This window comes from Hemicordylus capensis, chromosome 6 (genome assembly GCF_027244095.1).
Source record: "Hemicordylus capensis ecotype Gifberg chromosome 6, rHemCap1.1.pri, whole genome shotgun sequence".
Taxonomy (NCBI): Eukaryota; Metazoa; Chordata; class Lepidosauria; order Squamata; family Cordylidae; genus Hemicordylus; species Hemicordylus capensis.
The window spans coordinates 169,005,905-169,027,443 of NC_069662.1; the positions used below are offsets into that span (position 1 = coordinate 169,005,905).

Here is a 21,539-nt window from a genome sequence, read left to right on the forward strand (position 1 = left end):
CCTTCTGCAGGTCCCATCTGTGGTTTGTGCAGGTGCCTTTCCATGTGCTAGAGAAACGCCCACAGAGACTCTCCAGGGCAGGGCTCTCCCCCTTGGCTCAGGAGGCCTGGCTGGGCATGCTCAGATGCAGGGTGCTCTTCTGGGGAGGGTCCTCCTGCCTTGGGCCGCCTCCGCTCGTCCTCTGGAATCCTGGCTGCCTGTTGCCCTTCAGCTTGCAGGCCTGCCTGGGCTCTCCTGACCCTCCTGTGTCTTCCTCCCCACGTCTCGTGCAGCAAAAGGTAGTCCGCTACTTCCCCACCGAGCGGGGCCAGCCCATGGTCCACGGCCCGATCACCCTGGTGCTCACCAGCCTGAAGGCCACCCCGACCCACCTGGAGAGGGTCGTCACGCTGCAGTTCCGCCACCAGAGCTTGAAGCGCACCATTACCCACCTGCAGTTCTCCTCCTGGCCAGAGCTGTAGGTGGCTTTCTCTTTTGACTCCCTGGACAGAGGGTGGCGGGGGGGGGGGCAGGGGGAGAGGGGGGGGCCTGGCTGTGCCCCTCTCCCTGTGAAGCCAGCTGGGATTGGGGGATGGAGCTGCTTATGGCACCAGAGCAAAGTCTTCGTTCCTCTTCAGCCACTTGGGTCCGGTGCCTGAGGAGCTCAGGGGTTCTCCAACTTGGGTCCCCAGATGTCGCTGTACTACAACTCCCGTCATCCCCTGCCTGAGAACCCCTGAAGTAGTTAGCTGAGGGCATCCCAAGTGCAGCTGCTCGCCCTGAGGTAGAACACCCTGGCCAGATCTCATGCTGTCTGCAGCTCCTTGGAGACACAGTCACTGACACCCCCTGTTCCTTCCTTCCTGCAGGGGCCTTCCTGACAGCAAGGGGGACCTGCTCCGCTTCATCCAAGAGGTGCACAGCCACTACCTCCACCAGCGCCCTCTTCACACGCCCATCGTTGTCCACTGCAGGTAACACCAGCAGGAGGGCCCTTCAGCAGCTGCGCCCGAAGGGTCAGTGCGGGCTCCGGGACTCTCCTGGGCCAGACAAGAGCCCGTTGGGTGCAGCACTTTCTCTCCAGAAGTGGGAAACCAGGTGCCTCCGGAAGCCCCCAAGACAGACCGGGTGGTGGTTGCCCCCAGCATCTGGTAATTGCAGGCACACTGCTGCTGGGTGTGGAGGATTTATTCTTAACTGTTAGGGCCAATATGGGATGGAGACATCTCTCCTCCATTGATATGCCTTCGCAAGTCCTCCAAGCTAGTGGATATCATGCCCGTGTGTTTGATAAAGTAGCTGTGTGACGGCAAAGAACCAGAGTGAGGTGGGTGGTTGCGTGTGCGTGCAGAGAGCGCGAGGGCGCACACGACACACGACGTCAGCTCCTTGTCTGGCTTCTGCCTCCCCAACAGCTCTGGTGTGGGCCGCACGGGCGCTTTCTGCCTGTTGTACGCAGCCCTGCAGGAGGTGGAGGCCGGGAACAGCATCCCAGACCTGGCCCAGCTGGTGAAGCGGATCCGGCAGCAGAGGAAGCACATGCTGCAGGAGAAGGTACTGCTGGGGGCGGAGGGGGGGGGAGGTAGCCCTAGGTTGTGGGAGGGGCCTGAAGCCCCTGGTATCCGCTGCTGCTGCTGCTGCAGTCCAAGGGCGTCTCACGTGTGGCTTATGCTCCTCCGCGTGATTCTAGAGGCAGGACTATGCAGATTAGCTTCGGCTTTTTAAGGCTGGGAGGGGCAGGACTCTTCCAGTTCTTCTAGTCCTGTGTGGCTCTAACTGTTCTCTTCTCGGCTTCTAGCTTGAATTTTATCTCTTCTGTTTCCCTTCTTTATATTAGTTCTTAGTCTTAAAAAACAAAAAACAAACCACCACCACCCCCCCCCAGTTTGCCTTTCTACTTTTGTTTCCCCCACTCTGCTACCACTTGTTTTTCCTGCTCTTTTAGCTGCGTGGAAAGAGCAGCCAGGCTACTCCACGTCAGGGTACCAAAAGGCAAAGAGCAACGGGGCCTTCCGAAGGCCATTTGAGCAGCCGGGAACCCGCCCGAGTTCCCATTCATTGGTCTGCTCAGTGGCACAACAGAGTTCCTGGAACACTCAGCGCCCTCCAAACTGAGCTGATGAGTAGCGTTCCAGAGCAAGAAGCAGCCATTGCCGCCATTTTGGAGGGCAGGGAAGCAACCCAGGCACTGACCTCGCTGCTGCTTCCCGCCAGCTCTGTGCGCAGCCCGCCATCCGTGGCTGCATCCCCGCATGCTCTGAGAAGCCTTGCGGGGTGCACAGACAAAGCCCCCCCCCCCAAAAAAAAATCTGGCTATGGCCTGCAGCAGCAGCCCCAGAGGAAAATGGGGGCTCAAAAGATAGTCACGGTGCCCGAAGGTGCAGGAGTGGGCCAGTGACGTCTAGAGTGGCAGCAGCACACACTGTTGTGACCAGGAGTACAGCAACGGCAGCATCTTCCTAACTGGTGAGCCCAGCCCAAGTTGGGCCTTCCAGTTCTGTTTCTTCCCCTGCCCCGGGTCCCTTAGGGGCTTCCACACTCAGTCTACCCCAGCGAGTGAAAAATATGACCAACTAAGGTCTAAAAAGAGCAAGTGGTCCAAGCGGGCTTCCTCCTTCCCCTCTGCCACTTCTTCTTCAGTCTCAGAGACACCAGCCTCTAAAAAAGGGAAGAAAAAGCTAAACATGTTAAGAAAGCCAACAGTCTAAGTTGAAAAAGGATAAAAGTGTGCCTTCATCTGAACTCTGACCCAGGCTCCCCCAGACCTAGAGGCCCACTGCCGAGGGAGACAGGCGAACTCCCCACTGCACACACCCCCAAGACCACCAGAAAAAAACCCCAGGCAATCTGATCCCCTGATTCCACTTGATGAGGAACCCACCTCACCAGACACTGCAGATCTCCCTGCAGACCCTTTTGGGGGCGGTGATTCTGATCAACCAAGAGAAGAGGGAGGATGGTCGGATGGGGAAGAACCTGAGAGCTCAGAGGCACCACAGAGACATTTTCAGTCCATAGACTTTGGCCCCGCTTATGGCAAAGACGGTGCACACCCTGGGGCTTAACCCCCTGCATCTCAGTAATCTGAACCACGGAGTAAAAGTGTGTTGGTGTTCCCTGGTTCAAAGCCAAGTAATACGCCCCCGCCAATTCCTAAACAATTTGTGGAAGCAGCAAAAAGTGAATGGACAGTTTCCACTACCTCAGAAATGGCTAATACTATAGCAAACAAGCTGTATGCATTCCAACAGGAAGTGGGGGGGAGATTTTCAACACACACACCCACAGATGCCCCTGTCATGGCTATTATCTCAGGTTCGGTCCTGACTAGGGACGGGGAGTCTACCCTAAAAGGTCCCGCAGACAGACGTATGGAAGGGGCCATGACACTGGCTCATGATTCCACAGCATTGTCAACGAGAGCTGCTGCAGCTGCCTCTGTGGTAGCGAGAACGTCATTAATCTGGCTGGATGACTTGATTCAGGAACCTCCCTCTGACCCAATGAGGTTGTGGAAAACACTTTTGAAGTTTATGGCGGATGCTACGCTGGACTCGCTCCAATTTGCGTCCCAGGCAGCCACGGCCTCCGTGGTGGGCAGACACAGTTTATGGCTGAAATGCTGGCATGTGGATGTGGCCTCCCAAACCAACCTTACTGCTGTCCCCTTTGATGGGTGGAAATTGTTTGGGATTGAGGCCCTAAAGGACATCTTAGTGGAGTCAAGGGATAAAAAGGCCATGTCATCCTTGTCACGGAAGCAAGACCACACCCAAGTCTTTTCATCCCTTTAGGTCACCCTTTGGGGGCAGGGCCTTCCGGTCACAGCACTCCTACTGGGCCAGATCTAGATCAGCTCAGGCATTGTTTTGGTAGCAGGGCAACCTTCAATACCCAAGCCAAGCAATCTAAACAACTGGCATGCCTCTCTTCACACTGGCACGTCTGAGAGGCCACCACCTCAGACCTTTGGGATCTCACCACTGTAAAGGAGGGCTACTCCATAGAACTGACCAAGTCTCCCCTCGCTGTTTCCTTCCCACTCCAACCTCCCGCCGTCAGCAGAAACACCTAGGTTTGCAGGGAGCACCTGTTGGCAATCGGGGCCATATTGCTGGTCCCACTAGAACAACAAGGCACAGGCATTTACTCCATAATCTTCACAGTGCCCAAAAAGGACGGCTCCCAGAGGGCGGTGCTGGACCTAAAACACCGAAACTGCTTTGTGCGCAGGAGGAAGTTCTGTGTTAGGTAGATTGCAGAAGCACCACAACACTTAGACCTGCTCGCCTCTAGACCTCAAGAAGCTGTACTTACACATACCTATGCACCAAAACAGCCGCCACTTGTTCCATTTCCTCTACACAGGAGTCCATTATCAGTACAGAGCTCTCCCATTCAGCCTGTCTTCAGCCCCACGCATATTCACAAAGATCCTGTCCCCGGTGATTGTGCATCTCCGCCTCCAAGGTGTGAGGATTTATGCTTACCTAGACGATCGTCTCATAAAGTCTCCGTCAACACAGGCAGCCCAACAAAACCTACAGTCTACTCTACAGGTGCTCGAGAATCATGGCTTCCTGATCAACAGGGAAAAGAGCCAATTGAGCCCGGCACACCAACTTCTTCCCCTCTGGGTCCTCACAGACATACAAGACAAATTGTTCCTGCTAGTGGAACGCAGATGCACACTGGAGGCCGAGATGCACCAAGCTCTGGTAAAGAGGTCGCTTACTCTTCTCTCTCTCTCCAGGCTTCTGGGTCTGATGATGGCGAGTCTGGAGTAAGTTCCATGGGCACGCTTTCGCCTGAGGCCCCTCCAGTGGTTCCCCCTGCCCTTCCACCCAGAGATTGCAGTGAAGGCTAACAGACGGGTGACCCTGCCTCGACCAGTTCTACAATCACTGCATTGGTGGGTCACTGTCCCACATCCTCAGTAGGAAAATAATTCCTAGAATCGCCAAGGGTCATTGTGGCCATGGCCGCCAGCCTCTCCATTGTCTCCAGCAGTTGACCCAAGGCAGGTGGTCAGTGGAGAGCATCAACACAGCATCAACTGGCTGGAGCTCAGGGCGATCCACATGGTGCTCTGGAAGTTCCAGTCCATCGTTCTCCATCACCATGTCCTCATACACACGAACACTACGGCCAAGACGTATGTAAATTGTCAAGGGGGAACCCGGTCAAGATCTCTGCAGGTGGAGATGGTCCGGTGGCAGACTGGCTCAATTGATCGGATCTCCTTCCAGGAGAGTGGCAATTGAACCCAATAATGTTCCATCTGATAACTCACTTCGGCCAGCCGGTGGTGGATCTCTTCACACCACCATGCAGTGTATATTTCTTCTCTCGCTTCTTCTCCAGATTCCCCTGCCAACAAGTGGAGAAGGTGGACACACTATCATTGCCATGGCCAACAGGTCTCCTATACACCTTTCTTCCTACGCCTCTCCTGGCTTGGGTGCTCCAAGTCAAGCTCCACAAAGCACAGATCATCTTAGTTGCTCCGTTCTGGCCAAGAAGACCATGGTTCGCAGAACTTGCCAACCTAGCCACGGAAGCACACCTGCTGCTCCCAGCCTCACCAGACCTGTTTCGTCAGGGCCCAGTGTGTCACCCAGATCCAGGCTGGTTAAGGCTAGCCATGTGGAAACTGAGCAGCACATCTTGAAACAACACGGCTACTCGGCCAAGGTGCTTAACACAATGCTCGCTGCCAGATGATCCTCCACTAACAGAATTTATCAATATATGTGGTGGGCCTTCCTGCGATGGTCTACACAACACAGGATACCACGGGGATGGCCACATGACTCACCCCCTACAGTTTCTTCAGGACAGCTCAGACCAAGGACTCTCTGTGAACACCTTGAAACTCCAGGCCATCGTCTTTGTGGGGCTGATATCAGGGACCTCTAAGCGATCCATTCAACGTTACCCCCCTCCCCCCCCCCGAGATGTTTCCTGAGAGTCACCACTCTCCCCTCCCCTCTGGTGATGCATTGCTTTTCTATGTGATGCCTACAGACAGTCCTGAAGGCACCCCAGGGTCCTCCCTTTGAACCAGTAGCTACCATCCGCTACGCCTAGTCTCTTTCAAACTAGTTTTTCTCACTTCTATTATCTCAGCCTGTAGGGTTTCTGAACTCCGGGCCTTGTCATCTTTGTGTGTCTTTTCTGCGGACTTAGTTAAGCTTATCCCAGACCCTTTTTCCCATCCAAAGTAGCATCTCCCTTCCACATGTCTCAGGACGTTATTCTTCCCTCTTTGTGCCCTAAGCCAGTTCACCCGGCACCAGCTTGACTGAGAGAGAGAGAGTGAGTGTTAAAAAATGCACTAAGCACATTAGGTCTACGGAATCCCTTTTTGTTTCCTCCTTACCACGAACCATGGGCCGTGCCCTCACTCCCGCCATCTTGTCTAGATGGCTCAAGGCATCCATAGCTCTAGCTTAGGAGTCCCAGGACCTCAGGCCACCCACTAAAGTGTTTGCCCTGCCAACTAGGGCTGCAGCTACGTCCGCGGCTTTCTCTATGAACGCCCCTGAACAGGACATTTGCAGGGCAGCCACCTGGTGAACTCTGTCTACCTTTACTAGGCACTACAAATTGGATGCCTTTGCCTCTGCCCAAGCAGCTTTTGGGAGGCGAGTCCTCCAGCAGGTTCTCCCTTCAGAGTAGGCAGCGGGCAGTCTCCCTGGTTGGGCTAGGGCTGTGGTATGTGCCCACACGTGAGACGCCTTTGGGCTGCAGCAGCCGAGAATGGAGCATTGCTTCCTCACTGTGAAGTCGGCTTCTTGCTGCTGCATCCAAGGGCATCTCGACCTGCCCTGCAGCACCGGCACCTGCCCTACAGGGGTCTGCTGAGGGTACCACTTCTTTTTATTGTCCTGCTCCTGCATGTTGTCTTTTTAAAGCAAGAGGACATTTCCCCTCTTGTTCCATAAGTAGTTCCAGTTAGTTCGTTTGCACTTAATTACCAGTCGTGTATATAGCTTTTCTTCGTAGAGGTACTCTTTGCCTCTAGGCCTAAAAGAACTGGAGGGGTCCTGCTCCTCCCAGCCTTAAAAAGCCGAAGCTAATTGACATAGTCCTGCCTCTAGAGTCACATGGAGGAGCATAACCCACACGTGAGACGCCCTTGGATGCAGCAGTAAGAAGTAGCCTTCACAGTGAGTAACCAATGCTCCCTTTGCCCTCCATCTATGGGGGGGGGAGAAGTCCACGGGCCCCGGGCCAGAGGCCCTCACTGGCTGCTTCTCTTCCAGCTTCACCTCAAGTTCTGCTACGAGTCGGTCCTCAAGCACGCCAAGCAGGTGCTGCAGAGACACGGGGTCACCGCACCATCCGCCGGCAAACCTGCCAGCATCACTGCCCAGAAGGTGGGGGACCTTTGGAGCTTTCTGGCTGCAGCCATCATAATTGGGGGTTTGGGGAGGAGAAGGGTGGCTGGGTGGCCTCTTCCACCCCTCACCTCTGGGGAGTGGTTTCCAAGGAGGTGCGACCTCTGCCACCTCCCCGTTTAGTGGGGGGAACAGGAGAGCAGAAGGCGGATTCCTGCTGGGTCAGGGCCTTGGCCCATCTAGCTCAGGGTGGTCTAGACTGGCTGGTGAGGGCTCCCTGGGGTTTCGGGAAGAAAGGGGTCGTCCCCCCCCCCCATGCTGGCTGGAGCTGCTGCCAGGGCGTGAACCTGGGCTCTCCCACTGAGCTTCACCCCAACCCTTGGCTCTGTTGTGACAGTTCTGTTGGAGGGGCTTGGAGAATGAGGCCTTGGTCTTCCATCCCTGGGAAGCAGTGAGGCAGAAGCATCTTGTCGAGTGGGCAGGGACTGCTCAGTTGCTCTTGCTTTCCTCCCTCTCCAGCCGTATGTCCATCAGGACCCACAGGACCTGGTCCTGGGAGGAGACATGCCGATCAGCTCCATCCAGGCCACCATTGCCAAGCTGAGCATCCGACCGGCCGTGGGAGGTGCAGAGTCCTCTGCGAATGGGCAGCAGCTGGAGTTCCCAGCACTGAGCACCACAGCCAATGCCCACATGTTTCAGGCACCACCCGCTAACCTGCCTCAGCCTGCCTTTGCCGATCACGGCTGTCCCACCAGCGAGGAGGCGCCCCAGCCCCTCTCCCCACCAGCGGCCACCCCAGTGCCTGAGGCTGCAGTTGCTTCCGTGGCAGAGAGCAGCAACCATGTGGAGGAGGAGGAGGTGGAAGAAGAAGGCCAGAGGCTTCAGCCACTTCCCAGCGGAGAGCCCTCTGCCCTGACCGTGGCCCCTTCCTCGTCCTCCCTGGAGCTCCTGGCTTCCATGACGCCGGAGGCCTTCACCCTGGACAGCTCTCTCAAGGGCAGGCACAAGACCAGCAAGCAGAGCTTCCTGCATCCCCAGAACGGGGAGGGCCTGCGGGGAGCCCGGCCCACTGATGACCCCCTGAGCATGCTCGACCCGCTCTGGACACTCAACAAGACATGAGAAGACCAGCCAAGGGATGGAGGTCCTGGGACTCTCCAGACGCTCCCCAGCCCCCCCCCCCCCCCCCGCTCTACTGCAAGGCCCAGAGCTTTGCTGGGGGAGGCGACTGGCTCGCGTTCCTCAGCACGCAGCCCCCCCCTTCCCCATAGGACCACAGCCCAGATGCCTCTGCTGCATGAGGAACAGCTCCCACCCCCAGCTCTGAGCAGGTCCCCAAAGGCTTGGGCTGCCTAGTTGCCTGTGACGAGGCTTTTGGGCAGGCGGCTGTGCTCTCTCCCCTCCCACCTTTAAGCACATCCAGTTGTGACCTGGTCAAGCCAGCAGGGTTGTGGTGGGGAGGGTCGGCTCTCTCCCTCATGGGATGGGAAATGGGTTTGCTGAGGGAAGCTGGAGAGGCGCGTTCTTCTCTCTCTCTCTCTCTCTCCTCTTTTGCTCACAGCCAGGGTTACTTGGGACAGTGAAGGGTTAGAGCAGGAGTGTCAGACGGCAGCCCTCCAGCTGTTGGTGGCCCACAACCCCCACTCTTCTTAACCCCAGTGGCCAGCAGCCAGGGATGATGGGAGTTGTAGGCCAACGACAGCTGGAAGGCTGCAGTTGGACACCCCCGAGTTAGAGCCTAATGTGGCTGACCTGTATCCTGGCCTTTGCTGCAGGGGTTTTGGAGCAGAACTCTGCCAGCCTAGCTCTGGGCCCAGGCCTCCTCCCACCAAGGCCCACACCTGGGCCCCTTTCTTCCGCCCCCCTAGGCGGTGGGGTCATTCAGGCATGAAGTGCTTGCACTTTAGGAACTTGCTGCTGGTGGAGGCGGTGACTACCGCGGCCACCTCATAACACCTGGGAACTGGGCAAAGGGGTGGTCCTTTTCTGAACGAGTTGGGTCGTCACCTCCCCCCTTTACTTTCTGTTCTGAGCAGGCATGATGGGACTTAGGCTCCCCGCCTGGCCCTGGGTGTGTGGGAGCTGTGCAGACTGGCGCTGCCTCTGGGGCCAGGGCACCGTGGGCCTGCCCTGATGTCTCACACTTGCTGCTCTGTGAGAGTTTGCTGCCTCCGAGGTGGGTTGGCAGACCCCCGGCTGCAGTGTCTGCTGTTGGATAAATGACCGAATGGTGGCCAAGTGCTGTGTTGGGGGCGGGGGTAACTGGGAACCATGTGGCCTTCCAGCTGTTGGACTACAATGCCCATCATCCATCAACAAGTGGTGGCTGGGAATGATGGGAGTTGTCGTTCAGCAGCAGCTGGCGGGCCAAGTGTGTTAGCTGCTGGTCAAAGGCACAGCGCCTCCATCTTGCTGGCTGCGCAGTGCCCATTCAGCTTGGCCAGAGCTGTACTTAGCTGCTGCTGCCCCACCGTTGTGGAGCTAGCTCAAGGGCTGCAGTGATGGATTTGCCTTCCAAGCTGATGCTAGTTGAGGGACACCCAGCAGTTGTGCATCCAACCCTTTAACAGCAAGGGGGTGTGCGTGCGTTGCCCTACGTATTCCCCCTAGAATTGGTGGCAGGATTCTCTGGTTGCCAAGCTGACTCTCCAGTGGGGTTGGTCCTTCTTCCAGAAGTGCTGGACAAAAGGATATTGTGTGCTGACAAGCGAAGGGGTGGGGCTCTCCGTGCTCCCCCTGCAGCTGGAGGCCTCAGGACCGTCCCTGTACAGAGCCTGCAGCAGTGACGGAGGGAGAGGGCGGCCACCATGAGCACCGCTGGGTAAAGACAGTTGAAACTATGGTATCTCTCTCCTTGACAGGATCGGAACCTGGCCTGGGGGGGTCTTCCCCGCCCCCGCCGCAGGAAAAGCCACACAACACTTGGCCCTTAGGAGGGGGTAGGGGAGGAAGCGCCTGGTGGGTTTCTGGGCTCTACTTTTTTTTGTACAAAAGTGTAACATTATCTTCCTGTGTGTTGATTTACTCTAATTCAGAGCCAACTTTTTCCAGCTCTTTGCTACTAAAATAAACTGGGCACTGGAAGCAGAACGGTTGCTGGATTTCTCTTAACGTGGAGGGGGGTTTGCGGCTCCTTTGCTGCTGTTCCTCTTGGCCACGGGCCAGGTCCCTGGAGGCGAAGTACAGCACCACCACCACCACACTGGTGGCTTGGTCTTGTGTTTTGCCACAGCTCCCACAGGATTACCAGGCAGGAGAAAGAATCAGATTTGTAAGGACGGTGGAAGCTGTTTCATTCGTGGATTCATGGTCAAGGCCACTGGGTCCACTGTTGGGCTGTCTGCCCCCCTTGGGTGCCAGGAGGGATTGGCCCCTTCCCTCAGAAACACAAGCAAGGCCTCACGTTAGATCTCTTTTAATGCCTCTGTCCCTGTATGCATTATATATATAGATAGATATATAAAACACAATCTGGTACAAAAGCAGCTTCCACCGCACCATCCAAAGGGCACAGTAGAGCTAAGGCCACCTGCGGCATGGTGTGGACACGAACAAGCCGAAAGGGGTGGGGTGGGGTTGAGGGCCAGCCGCGGGCATTCACGGGCCAGCGTTGTATACAGTAGTGTGCCCCCACCCCGGAGCAGCAGAGCACTACTCCACTTGGGGAACTGAGGCAGGGAATACAGCAGGTTAATCCCAAAGCATCCTTTAGTAGGCTACAGTGCTCCCTACAATAAAAGGCATTAAATTAAACACAAAACATTAACTACATAGTCAATGGCTTTAAATTTTAAAAAACCCCACCTTTCCAATTGTTCTAGCTGCTCTCCCCCCCGCCCCGCTTTGTTCTGTCAGTTAAATCTCCCCTTTCCAGCCCTCTGGTGCAGATCTCTGTTCCCCGCCTGACTGCTTGAGAGAGGGCAGGCAAAGCCACTGCCTCCTGGCAGCTGTGTAGTGTATGAAAAGCTGGCCTGAGCAAGAGGCGGCAGCGGCGCTCGCCCCTGCCGCCCCGAACATGCAGGGGGACCAGACCGGCCCTCTCTGCACTCAAGGGCTGCCGCGCTGCAGGGCCTCTTGCTTGTGCCACGGCAGCAGAGCCTCTCCCCCTCCTCTTCTTTGCTCCCGGCTTCTCTTGGTCCCCGCTCTGGGCCACAGCTGGGGTGCGTTCCCAGCTGCCAGCCCTCCCTGCCCCTCCGCTCACACGTCTCAATAAATAACTATGTACACAGCACACACATAAATAGGGCAGCGAGCACAACAGGCTGGCCGGCTGCCGGCGGGCGGGCGGGCAGGGAGGAAGCAGGGCCTTAGGCAGACGGCCCGAAGTCCGGCGCTGCTCCCGGCGAGGAGGGAAGAGGCTGCAGGGCCGTTTGCCCAGCTCAGCCGTCTCGCCTCACCCCCCGGGAGGCTGCTTGGGGTCGAATCTGCACCAGCGACAGGCTCAAGCCACAAGGTCTCCCCATTTCCCTTCCCTCAGAACTGTGCAGTCCAGGACCGCAGGATGGAGCAGAGGCGGGGCTGACACGGTGCGCGCGTGTGTGTGGAAGCGGCAGCTCTTTCCCGTGGTGGTGCGCAGGGCCAGCTTCAGCACAGGCAGGGCCTATCGCCTCTCCCTCCCGCACACACCAGGGCCAGGGCAATCCCCGCTGGCTACCAGCTTACGAAGCGCCTGCAAGGAGAACAGCCAGAGCAAACTGCTCCAATGCAGCCGCCCTCTGCAGCCCCTTCCTCTAAGCTCAGCTGCCCCCCCCCCTCAAAATAACCAAGCGTGAGTGGAGAGCTGGACTGGACCAGACCCAAGAGGCCAGCCTTGCTCCCCGCCTCTCCCCCCAGAAGCCCCTGCTGCTCAAGTCCCTTCCCTGCAGGAGGGAAATGAGACCAACCCAAGACTCCTGCCAGCCCTCGAAGTTTCAACACCCCTCTTTACCCCAAAGGAAGAGAAAAAGCACTGCTGAGCGAGAGAGAGAGAGATGGTGGCTGCTTTCCTCCTGGGGTGGGAGACTCCTTGCAACGCCAAGAGACCCAGGATGCCTGACCCCTGCCCAGTGCCACTAGAAAAAGCAGCTGGTGGGAGGGGGCCCTTGCCCCACATGCCGCCAGAACCCCACCCCTTCAGTCTCGCTTCTCCAGCACAGAGGGTACATAGACCAGGCTGAGTTCGCTTCCAAAGTTGCAGACGATAGCCGCGTTCTCCAGCACCAGGATCTGCCGGGCAGGCTGCGACTCGTTGCTCTTGCCCAGGTAAACGGTCTGCAGCAGGTCACCGTAGCCGATGTCCCAGAAGGAAACGCAGCCCTGCCCTCCGGTCACCAGCAGGTTATCAGAGATCACGCCCAGGCTGGCCCCACAGCCCATGTCCTGTGCGGAGAGCAAGAGGGGGGCGGGGAGGAACACAGCTGAGCACCACACCTCTTCCTGGGGGGTCACAGCAGGCTGACATCTAGGCCACAGGTTGCACCCACATGTCTGCCTGACACACACCACACCTCAAGTTTGAGTAAGTAGATTGTTACGGTCCTAGACCAGCACAGCACAGCAGATGCAAGTCCATCAAGTACCTCTAAGTTGGCTCTCCAAATACAGGAGTCAGACATTAGAACAAGAGACTAGCAAAGCACTTCCCTAGCATAAAATTCAGAGTAGGGAGAGGGGCAACAGCACAGGCCACGGGAAGGGGTGGTTACTTCTGGCCTAAAACACAGAATTCATGTTTCAAAGCAGAAACCACCAAAACTTAAGATTCAAGCCTGTTTAAAGAGGGAGATCCTAACTAATGTTTTAAACAGGCCTAAGAGAGGTGCCTGCTCAATTCCAGATGCTCCGTTCTAGACACACAGTGCTGCTACCGAAGGGAGCTCCAGCAAATATTGCAACGGACCCAACCTCTGCCAAAGGTGGCATTTGCAACAAGTCCTGTGTCGCTAGGCCTCAGGGAACAGGGAGGGGACCTCCAGGAGGAGGAGACACTCCCTCCGCTTCGGAAAAAGCAAGAACCAGCACCTTGAATTTGGCCGAGAAACCAATGGGTAACAGGCTGAGCTCTTGCAACATGGGGGCTACAATCTCATGGGAACATAGGAAGCTGCCTTATACTGAGTCAGACCACTGGTCATATTGTCTTCCCAGGCAGGCAGTGGCTTCTGCAGGGTTCCAGGCCGGAGTCTCTCTCAGCCCTATCTGGAGATGATGCCAGGGAGGGAACTTGGAGCCTTCTGCAAGCAAGCAGGCAGGTGCTCTTCCCAGAGCGGTCCCATCCCTTAAAGGGAATACCTTGCAGTGCTCACGTGTAGTCTCCCCTCCAAATGCAAACCAGGGCAGACCCTGTTTAGCAAAGTGGGCAATTCATGCTTGCTCCCACCAGACCAGCTCTCTTTCCTTAAGACCTCTCCTAGCAGTCCATGCCAGCAGCTCGTCTAGCTGCCACCTTCTGGATGACCTGAAACTTCCACGCTCACTCCAAGGCCAGCCCTCCCCCCGGAGATGACAGCAGCCTAGCTGAGCGGCTCTCGCAGGGCATGCGCAGCAGCAACAGCAAGCCCGACTTCTCTCCTGCATCATCGCCCTCCCCCCGCCACTGCTGCCTCTCCTGACACCCGCACAGCAGGACCACAGAGGGGCCCCCAAAGGCCCAGCAGAGGAGGGAGGCGCTCCCGGCCACGCACCTGCTGAATGGAATAGTGCTTGATCCCCGAGCTGCGGTCCCAGATGCTGATGACGTCGTCCAAGCCGCTGCTGATCACGCAGGTAGTCGTGCAGGTCAAAGAGGTGACATCCCCACGGTGGGCGTACATGTGGCTCACTCTGCTCCCCGTCAGCATGTCCCAGAGGCAGATGGCCCCATCCTGGCCCCCACTTGCGAGCGCCATGGTCTGAAAGGCAAAGGGCAAGTCGCTCGCATCCCAGGACCCAGCGTGGCTCTGCTGAGGACGGGGGCCGGGACGGAAGGCAGAACATGTTTGCCTCCATGTAAAAGGACAGGCCAGCCAAACAACACCGGTGGAGAACAAACAGAGGGAGGCTGGGTGGCAGGTCCCTCACTGGAGGGGTTCCTCCAGTCCCCCCTGCCAAATCTGAGGAAAGGGGAACTGAGGAGACGTTCCTCTCCCATTTGAATCCACGGTTAGCGGTGGGGGCTGCAATTCCGTCCCGGTGCAGGGCCCTGTAGACTGGCTCTCCAAACACAGAAGTGCTGCTTCGGTGCTTGGCGCCAAGGGCCAGAAGCAACGGGAATGGTCAGTGCTCGGCTGGAATCCACGCCCAGTCCATCTTAGACGCCCGACTGGAATGAACAGCAGCCAGATTATTAATCCAGGGTACCTCTTGTTAGCCTGGTGGGCACTTGGACCACCTCCTACCTGGTCAACGTAGACTGCTGTGATGGCTCCCGAATGGCCTTGCAGCGTAAAGAGGCAGCACGAATCTTCCAGGCGATACACCTGAGTGTGGAAGAGGCAGCAGGGCCAGCAGTGAGAGAGGAGTCTGTGCAGAAGGCGGCACACAACCTCGCTCCCTCCCTCCACTGTGGAGAGAAGCACCCGCAAGGGAGCTCCCTCCAGGGCTAGGACTCCCAGAGACAGGCGGGCAGGCAGGCCGGGCTGGGAGAGCAGCCCCAAGCCGCTCCTGAGCTGGAGGGAGCCTTTGACCCTATGGGGGCGGCGGCGGCAGAAGCAAAGGGCCTCCATGGGCTCAGGAGGGGCTGCAGCCGTGGCGCCAGGCGGGCAGAGGCCAGGGCCAGGCTCTTGGCTTCCCCAGAGGGCTTGCTCCGGGGCCTGCCTGGGGGTGAGCAGCTGTGCTTGACAGCAGGGATTCTCCATCCTGGCTCCCCAGATGTTGTTGGGCAACTCCATCAAGACCTTTGGCCACTGTGGCTGGGCAGGATTTACTTACTTTGCTTCTATCTTTATTCGGTCAACTGACCAGCAAAACAAATACATCAAACAGCAGCACAATCAGAAAATACATCCAAACCATCCCCCCCGTCCCGCCACGCAGCCGAGTGGTCCAAATTCTACCAGCAATGGAGCGGAATTTCGCCACTGAGTAAGAGAGTCTTTATCTCCAAGGAAGAAGTTCCCTGACAGATCGTTAGATAGACAAAAGCGCCCAGGGCCCTCAGAATACCGAGCCAGCAAGGGACTGGGCATGATGGGAGTTGTAGTCCAAAGACATCTGGGGACCCAGGTTTGAGAACCCCTCCTTGAGAGGGCTGGAGGAAACCTCTCTCGGGAAGGGCACACAGACAGGTCGGGCTCGGGTTCCCCTTTGCCCCTGCACAGGACAGCACCTTTTCTCTCTCTTCCCCCCATACCTCCCCAGTCTCTCAGTCTACCTTCAGCAGCTTCCTCCTCGGACACAGGTGGTCTCCGTCTTCCCCACGTGCTCGGCCTCAGCAAGCCAGGCCCCGCTCAAGGCCAGGCCGTTCCTCCTACGGCAACGCCCTCTTGAGCCAGCCCCTCTCACTGGTTGACAGACCTGGAGCTGCGGCCAGCCCACAAGCAGGGCAGGGCCAGTGTGAAGCCAGGATGGGGCTGAGGGTGGCTGGCACGGGCCGAGGCAGCCCCACAGGCTGAGGGAGCGAGGGGGCAGTGTGCAGGACCCGTCCCTCTCTCCCTTACTCACTCGCAACGTGTGGTCCTGGCTCCCCGTGACCAGCCGGCCCGCTGCAGCCTTCAGGGCCGTGATTGGCTTCTGATGAGCGCATGTCACCGTGTGGGTCAGCTGACACGTGATGACATCATTGCTGCTGTACATGGGAGAGGAGGGGAGGCTACTCCTGCCTGGAGTTCCTGGGGAGGAAACAAGGTGGGGGGGGGGGGCGGAGACATGGCAGCTCAGACCCCGCAAGCCCGGGCACTCCGAAATGCAAGGAACACACCTGGCTGTGCCCCCTTTTGCCCGCTGGCTTGCTCTGCAATACTTCCACTTCAAGAATATGGATTGATTGCGGGGGGGGGGGGGGCAAGGACTGGGGGCAGCGCCGGGGAGGCTCAAAGGCAGGCAGGCTGGTGGGTCAAAGAGGCTGAGCAGAAGCTTCTTCCTCAGGTCCTGTTGCCGCCACATCCCCAGAAGCCCCTCCCATCTCTGCCTGCCCAGGGCTGGGGGAGCCAGCCAGGAGCTCCTTCCAGCCAAGTGCTTCAGCCCTGCCTAGCTCAGGACCACAAAAGGGAGGAGAACGGGAGGCCGAGCAGAGCCGGGTCTGGTCTTGGAGGGGTGCAAGCAAGGAGCTTCTGCCTGCACCCGGCAGGGGGCTGCCCTCTCACCTGGGAACTGCAGGCGATCCAAGGAGGCCCGAGTCTTCAAGGAGTAGAAATCCAGGGAGCCGTTTAGCCTGGCCACCACAACCCTTGGCAAGCGGGGAAGGAAGGAAGACACACAGACGTGATCACTTGTGCTTCGCGTGGACCCACCCAGCCCCACCTTTTCCACATGGCCCAAAGAGGGGAGAGGACCAAAACATCCCCCTCCTCCCGCAGCCTGGGGCCCACCATCCACCTTAGACTGGGGAGGGGTCAGGCTACCCAGGAAACGGGCAACTATAGAAACTGTCCTAGAATCCCCACAGTGGGGCAATCAAATCCGTCTCGGGAGGAGGAAAAGTCCCAGTAGAGAAGGTGGGGCTGCCTGGCCAAGACAGGTGGGGCTCTGAGATCAGGAGCGGCCTTGTGGAGAGCCAGAGAGGACCTGGAGACCCTTCTTGGAGAGGGGGCCAAAAGCAGTACAGGCAGGCAGGCAGGCATCTCTTCTCGCCAACCTCTGAAGGGAGCTACTGCTGGCCCCCATCAGCCTGCAGGCAGGAAGGAGAGCCCGCAGCCCCTCCTCCGCCCAGGGAACTGGGATCCTACTCTGGCCCACGGCTGCGGGCAACGCCATCCTTTCAAGCAGGGCTGCCCCACTGTGGCCCTCCAGCTGCTCTTGGACTACAACTCCCATAACCCCCAGCACCACCCCCAGGAGGGCCGAAGTTGTGCTGCCCTGCCAGAAAGGCCCGGCCCGGAAAGAAACCTCCTGGAGGGGGGCAGTGGGGGGGAATTTACCTGCTGTTCAGGAAGACAAGGGAGGTGATGCCCGACTGGCCATCTTCACTGCTGCACCTCAGGGTGCCCTCGATGGCATCCCACACCTGGAGGACAGAAAGGGGGGGAGGGCAAAGTGAAGTCTCTTTCCCCAAAAGGTAGGTGTGTGTGTGTGTGTGTGTCTCCCGAAGTTCCCTAGAGACCCGTCAGCTTGACCGGGCCAAGAACTGACCCAGCGTCATGGGGTCCCTCAGAAGTGTTCTTCTGGGAGAGCTGCCACAGGATGGTCGGACGCGAAGCCACAGCCCTCACTCAACTGGCTTCTGCGCCGAGTCAGGCCATGGGAGCTCTTCTCCTCCACTCTCGCCCAAGGCCCGAGTGAGCCAGAGGCCCCTCCCCAGCCCAACTCCGAGAGACCCTTTTTGACTGGCGGCCTTGGGAACTTCTGCAGACAAAGCAGGGGCTCCACCAATCAGAGCTCCGGGCCCTCCTCCAAACTTTCTTGGCCTGAAACTATTGGCTGACACACGAGGCAGACGGAACGCTGTGCACAAACAGAACGGACAGCTGCACAAGAGTGCTTTTGCGCACATATGGGGACTGGCACAGACGCAGCTGAGCCATTGGTGGCGTTATTTCCAACAGCTGATTGTGCAACTGCGTTTGCGACAAGTTCCCAGGTTTGCTCCTAAACATCCACGTTTGTCCCTTTGCAAGGCGGACGGAATGTCTTTGTGGGATTCTCTGCACCCCTTTTCTCTGAGGTGGGCAGGAACTGAAGACACATTTCCAAAGACCATTTTGCAATAAGAGCCTCTCCACCTCCGACTGCTTTTAAAAAGAAGACCCTTACAATGCACCTATTTTCTCAGGCTTAATTAAAATTAATTCTGAACTGTTTGGTTTTATTCTGTTTTATATTTGTTGTATTTGGGATTACGTATACCGCCTAAAGAGACATATATCAGGCGGGATAGAAATCTGACCAGTAAAGAAATGGTGCCTCGGCTGGGACTGGAACTGGGCCAGTGGTCCTTTCCTCCCTTCGGCGCTGGCTTCCCATTCCCTTGCTCTTTGGAGTGGCTCCTCCTGTGCCTTGGCCTATGCCAGCCACTCGCTTGGGGAGAGCATTTCCCCACCCTTGGCTCTGCAGCCAGGAGGCCGCTCAGCCGGTGAGCCCGCCCCAGAGCCTCCCCCTTCCTCACCTCCAGCCTCCCGTTGCTCCGGCCAGCCGCGATGAGGTTCCCCTGCAGCTCCAAGCTCCAGATGGAGCTTTCCAGGTCGCCGCCCCAGGAGGGCAGAGGAGAGCTCTTGTCCAGCCCCCCCACACAAGGCTCGTCCCCCAGGCTGCTCCTGCGGGGGCTGCACTGGATCTCCTCGCCCCCATAGCCGGGGGACCTGGCCCCCCCAGTCCTGGAGCCGAAGGCCACCTGTCCGTGGGGGGCAGAGAAGCCGGAGAAGTTCGTGCAGTTGGCGGCGCTCTGCTCTTCATAGACCTTCTCCACTAAGCTGCTGAAGTCGTAGCCCGACTCCTTCTGCCGGCTGCAGGCGGAGCGGTGGCGAGGCTCCGGGACGGCCGCCTTGGCCTGCTCGGAGAAGTTGGTGTCAATGAGGGAGCTGAGGTCCGGCTGGTCCAGGAAGAGCGGGGGCTGAGGTGGGCTCCGGGCCCTCTTGAAGGGGTGGCTGCCCTCGAAGGGGTTGTCCAGCCCGCTGCTGCCGTCTGGGCCGGGATCCCTGCAGTCCTGGTAATCAAAGAGCCCGCTGTTGTCTCGGCGCAGCCTGAAACGCAGCAGCACAGCATGACTGACGGAGCCCAGCACCTCGGCTGGAGAGGGCAGGGGAGGCAGGTCCCCTTGGGACGCAGCAGGGCTCTGCCAGGAGCCACGGCCATTCACAACTTCTTCCCAAGTTAGTGGCCACACGTGCGAATATTAGACACAAGGGAATATTACTTCACAAGGGAAGGACCAGCTACTCTTGCACAGAAGTCAGAGGAGACACCTCCTCCCGGCAGTCCAGAGCAGCCTTTTATTAGTCAACATTTCTAGAGCCCATTCTGCTGGACAAGGCGCTTGTCAGTGGACGGTCAATATTCCCATTCTACAAGCAGGATAACTGAGGCTGAGAGAAACTTCTACAGGGCTACTCAGGGGGGTCTTCTGAGCATAGGGACTTGAACCCGGGCTCACCACAAGCACTGGAATGGGTTCGTTAAGCGATTCTGCCTGATGTATGACCCAGCAACAAGATGGCAAGGGAGGGAAACCTTGTCTGAAGCCAAGAAGAGCCTGGAATTCCACCGGGGCTCTTGCGCATTCCCAAGGCCAGCCCCTGAGGCCAGCCCCACACATGGGAGGAATGGGAGGGGGTACCTACCCTTGCTTCGGGATGACTGTGAGGCAGTCGCCGGTCTGAGCGTCCCACACCCGGATCTGTCCCACCAAGCAGCAGCTGACAAGCAGCATCCCATCGCTAGCCAGGCACTCAATGTCCTGAGGAAGAAGAGGAGGTCACGGTGAGCAGCCGATGGGAGCTCCTGGAGAGGGTCCTGCACGAGGCCCTGACTGGGCAGAGCGGGTGTCAGTCAGCAGGGAACTCCCACAGCAGGCCTACCAGCCCATCCAGGCATCGCCGCATTAGGCTTGGTTGTTGTTTCAAGAAGTCTTCCAAATTTCTTATCCTGATGGCTGTGGAAAAAGCTTGTGGGCGGCAACCCATGGAGGCTCAGAATCCCCACCATGGATTAAGAAAGATTCCCAGGGGCCAAAGGGCCCCACAAGGGCACCATGAAGTTCCTTCCCCAGCCTTGCCTGGCCCTTCTAGGATGCTCATTTATTTAGTGAGTATACACCCCACCTCAACAAAAACGTTGCCCAAGGCAGCTGCCAAAAGCAAGCAAGCAAGCAAGCAAGCAAACAGACGGTAGAAGAGTCCGTTCTGAAAGCTGAAGTTCTGAATCTTAAGCAACATAATGGAATCTTATGCAGATGTTATCTGCTCTGCATAATTTCTCTTACCCAAATTCAGATTGCGGAAGATGGGGCACAGCATATAATTCATACAGCACCTTGTGTGTGCAAGGCACTTCCCAAGAAATGAGGAGTCACTGCAGCAAAGTGTTCACAGTCAAAAAAAGAGACACCAGGAGGCAGCAGGGAAGTGGAAGCAGATGCCACTCCTTCAGCTACATGCACTCAGGCTTAGTTACAGAAAGGCAGAGATTCCCAAACTCGGGCCCCCAGGCATTAATGGACTACAACTCCCATCACACAGTTGATGGGAGTTGTAGTCCATTAAAATCTGGGGATGCAAGGTTGAGAGGCCCTGCGTCAGGGGATGGGCCAAAGGCTTCACAGAAGAGGTGAGTCCAGAGGAGGGACTTGAAGCCCATCAGAGGTGGCATTTCAGAGATCTTCTTGGAAGCCGTTCCAAGCACAGGGGGCAGGAAGGATGGAGTCGTTTGAGGGAGCAGGATCCCTCTGGATGGCTGGGGGGTGGGGGGTGGAGCTGAACAAATATATCAGGAAAAATGGGCGGGGGAGAGGCCACAGAGGGTCTAGAAGGCAAGGAAGGGGAGCCGGTGCAGAATCCAAAAGCAGGCGGAAAGGCAGGGGAGGGATCCAGGAGGGGGCATCACGTGTTCAGAGCAATGGGAGAAGGGTTTTTTTTTGCTGCTGCAGCAAGCTGGAAAGAGGTGAGGGGACTGAGGGAGACACAGAAGTCCAGGCGCGAAGGAGGCGGACAGTCCTGCGCGTCCCAAGGTTTCCTGCACATTCGCACACAGAGGCTCTGTCCCCACCAGGCTTCCCCTCTGAGATCTTACCATGAGGTGGCCTCTGAGGACCAGAGGAATGATCTCCGTCTCAGGCGGGGAGTAGCCGTAGTCATCGCAGGGCAGGTCCCCCCTCCTCCTCCGGCTGTGGGAGAGCCCGTTCTGCCCGTAGTTTTTGGGGCACAAGACTTTGTAGAGGCAGAAGAGCAAGAGGACCAGAAGGATCCCAGAGGCCAAGCCCAAGGCAGCAACCCTGGTGGGAAGCAGAGGAGACAGCCACTTGCCACACCTCCCAGGCCAGCCCCCTGGCCTAAGGCACCACTGCTCCAAGGAGCGGTCAGTGGCCAGAGTGGGGCCACTCAGCTGGCGCGTCCAGAAATCCCACCAGCAGAGGATGGAGGGCCCAGGAGAGCAGGAGCTGGACGGAGC

General features: G+C 57.7%; 2 protein-coding genes across 4 annotated transcripts in view; one reads left to right on the forward strand and one right to left on the reverse strand.

Annotated features, from left to right (window-relative positions):
- The window catches only part of PTPN23 (protein tyrosine phosphatase non-receptor type 23), a 49,558-nt gene extending 39,143 nt beyond the window's left edge, over positions 1-10,415 (forward strand). For all 3 annotated transcript variants that reach the window (XM_053260248.1, XM_053260249.1, XM_053260250.1), the window contains 5 exons: positions 273-457; positions 849-953; positions 1,395-1,533; positions 7,248-7,361; positions 7,842-10,415. In XM_053260248.1, coding sequence (XP_053116223.1) covers positions 273-457; positions 849-953; positions 1,395-1,533; positions 7,248-7,361; positions 7,842-8,447 — 1,149 coding nt within the window. In that variant the 3' untranslated portion in view covers positions 8,448-10,415. The remainder of the gene's footprint in view (positions 1-272; positions 458-848; positions 954-1,394; positions 1,534-7,247; positions 7,362-7,841) is intronic.
- A 309-nt stretch (positions 10,416-10,724) lies between these two features.
- Positions 10,725-21,539, reverse strand: part of SCAP (SREBF chaperone) — a 90,099-nt gene continuing 79,284 nt past the window's right edge. The window contains 11 exon segments of the mRNA XM_053260251.1: positions 10,725-12,683; positions 13,988-14,194; positions 14,681-14,761; positions 15,945-16,111; positions 16,586-16,668; positions 17,360-17,445; positions 18,544-18,700; positions 18,769-18,794; positions 18,796-19,117; positions 19,715-19,830; positions 21,162-21,363. Coding sequence (XP_053116226.1) covers positions 12,438-12,683; positions 13,988-14,194; positions 14,681-14,761; positions 15,945-16,111; positions 16,586-16,668; positions 17,360-17,445; positions 18,544-18,700; positions 18,769-18,794; positions 18,796-19,117; positions 19,715-19,830; positions 21,162-21,363 — 1,693 coding nt within the window. The 3' untranslated portion in view covers positions 10,725-12,437.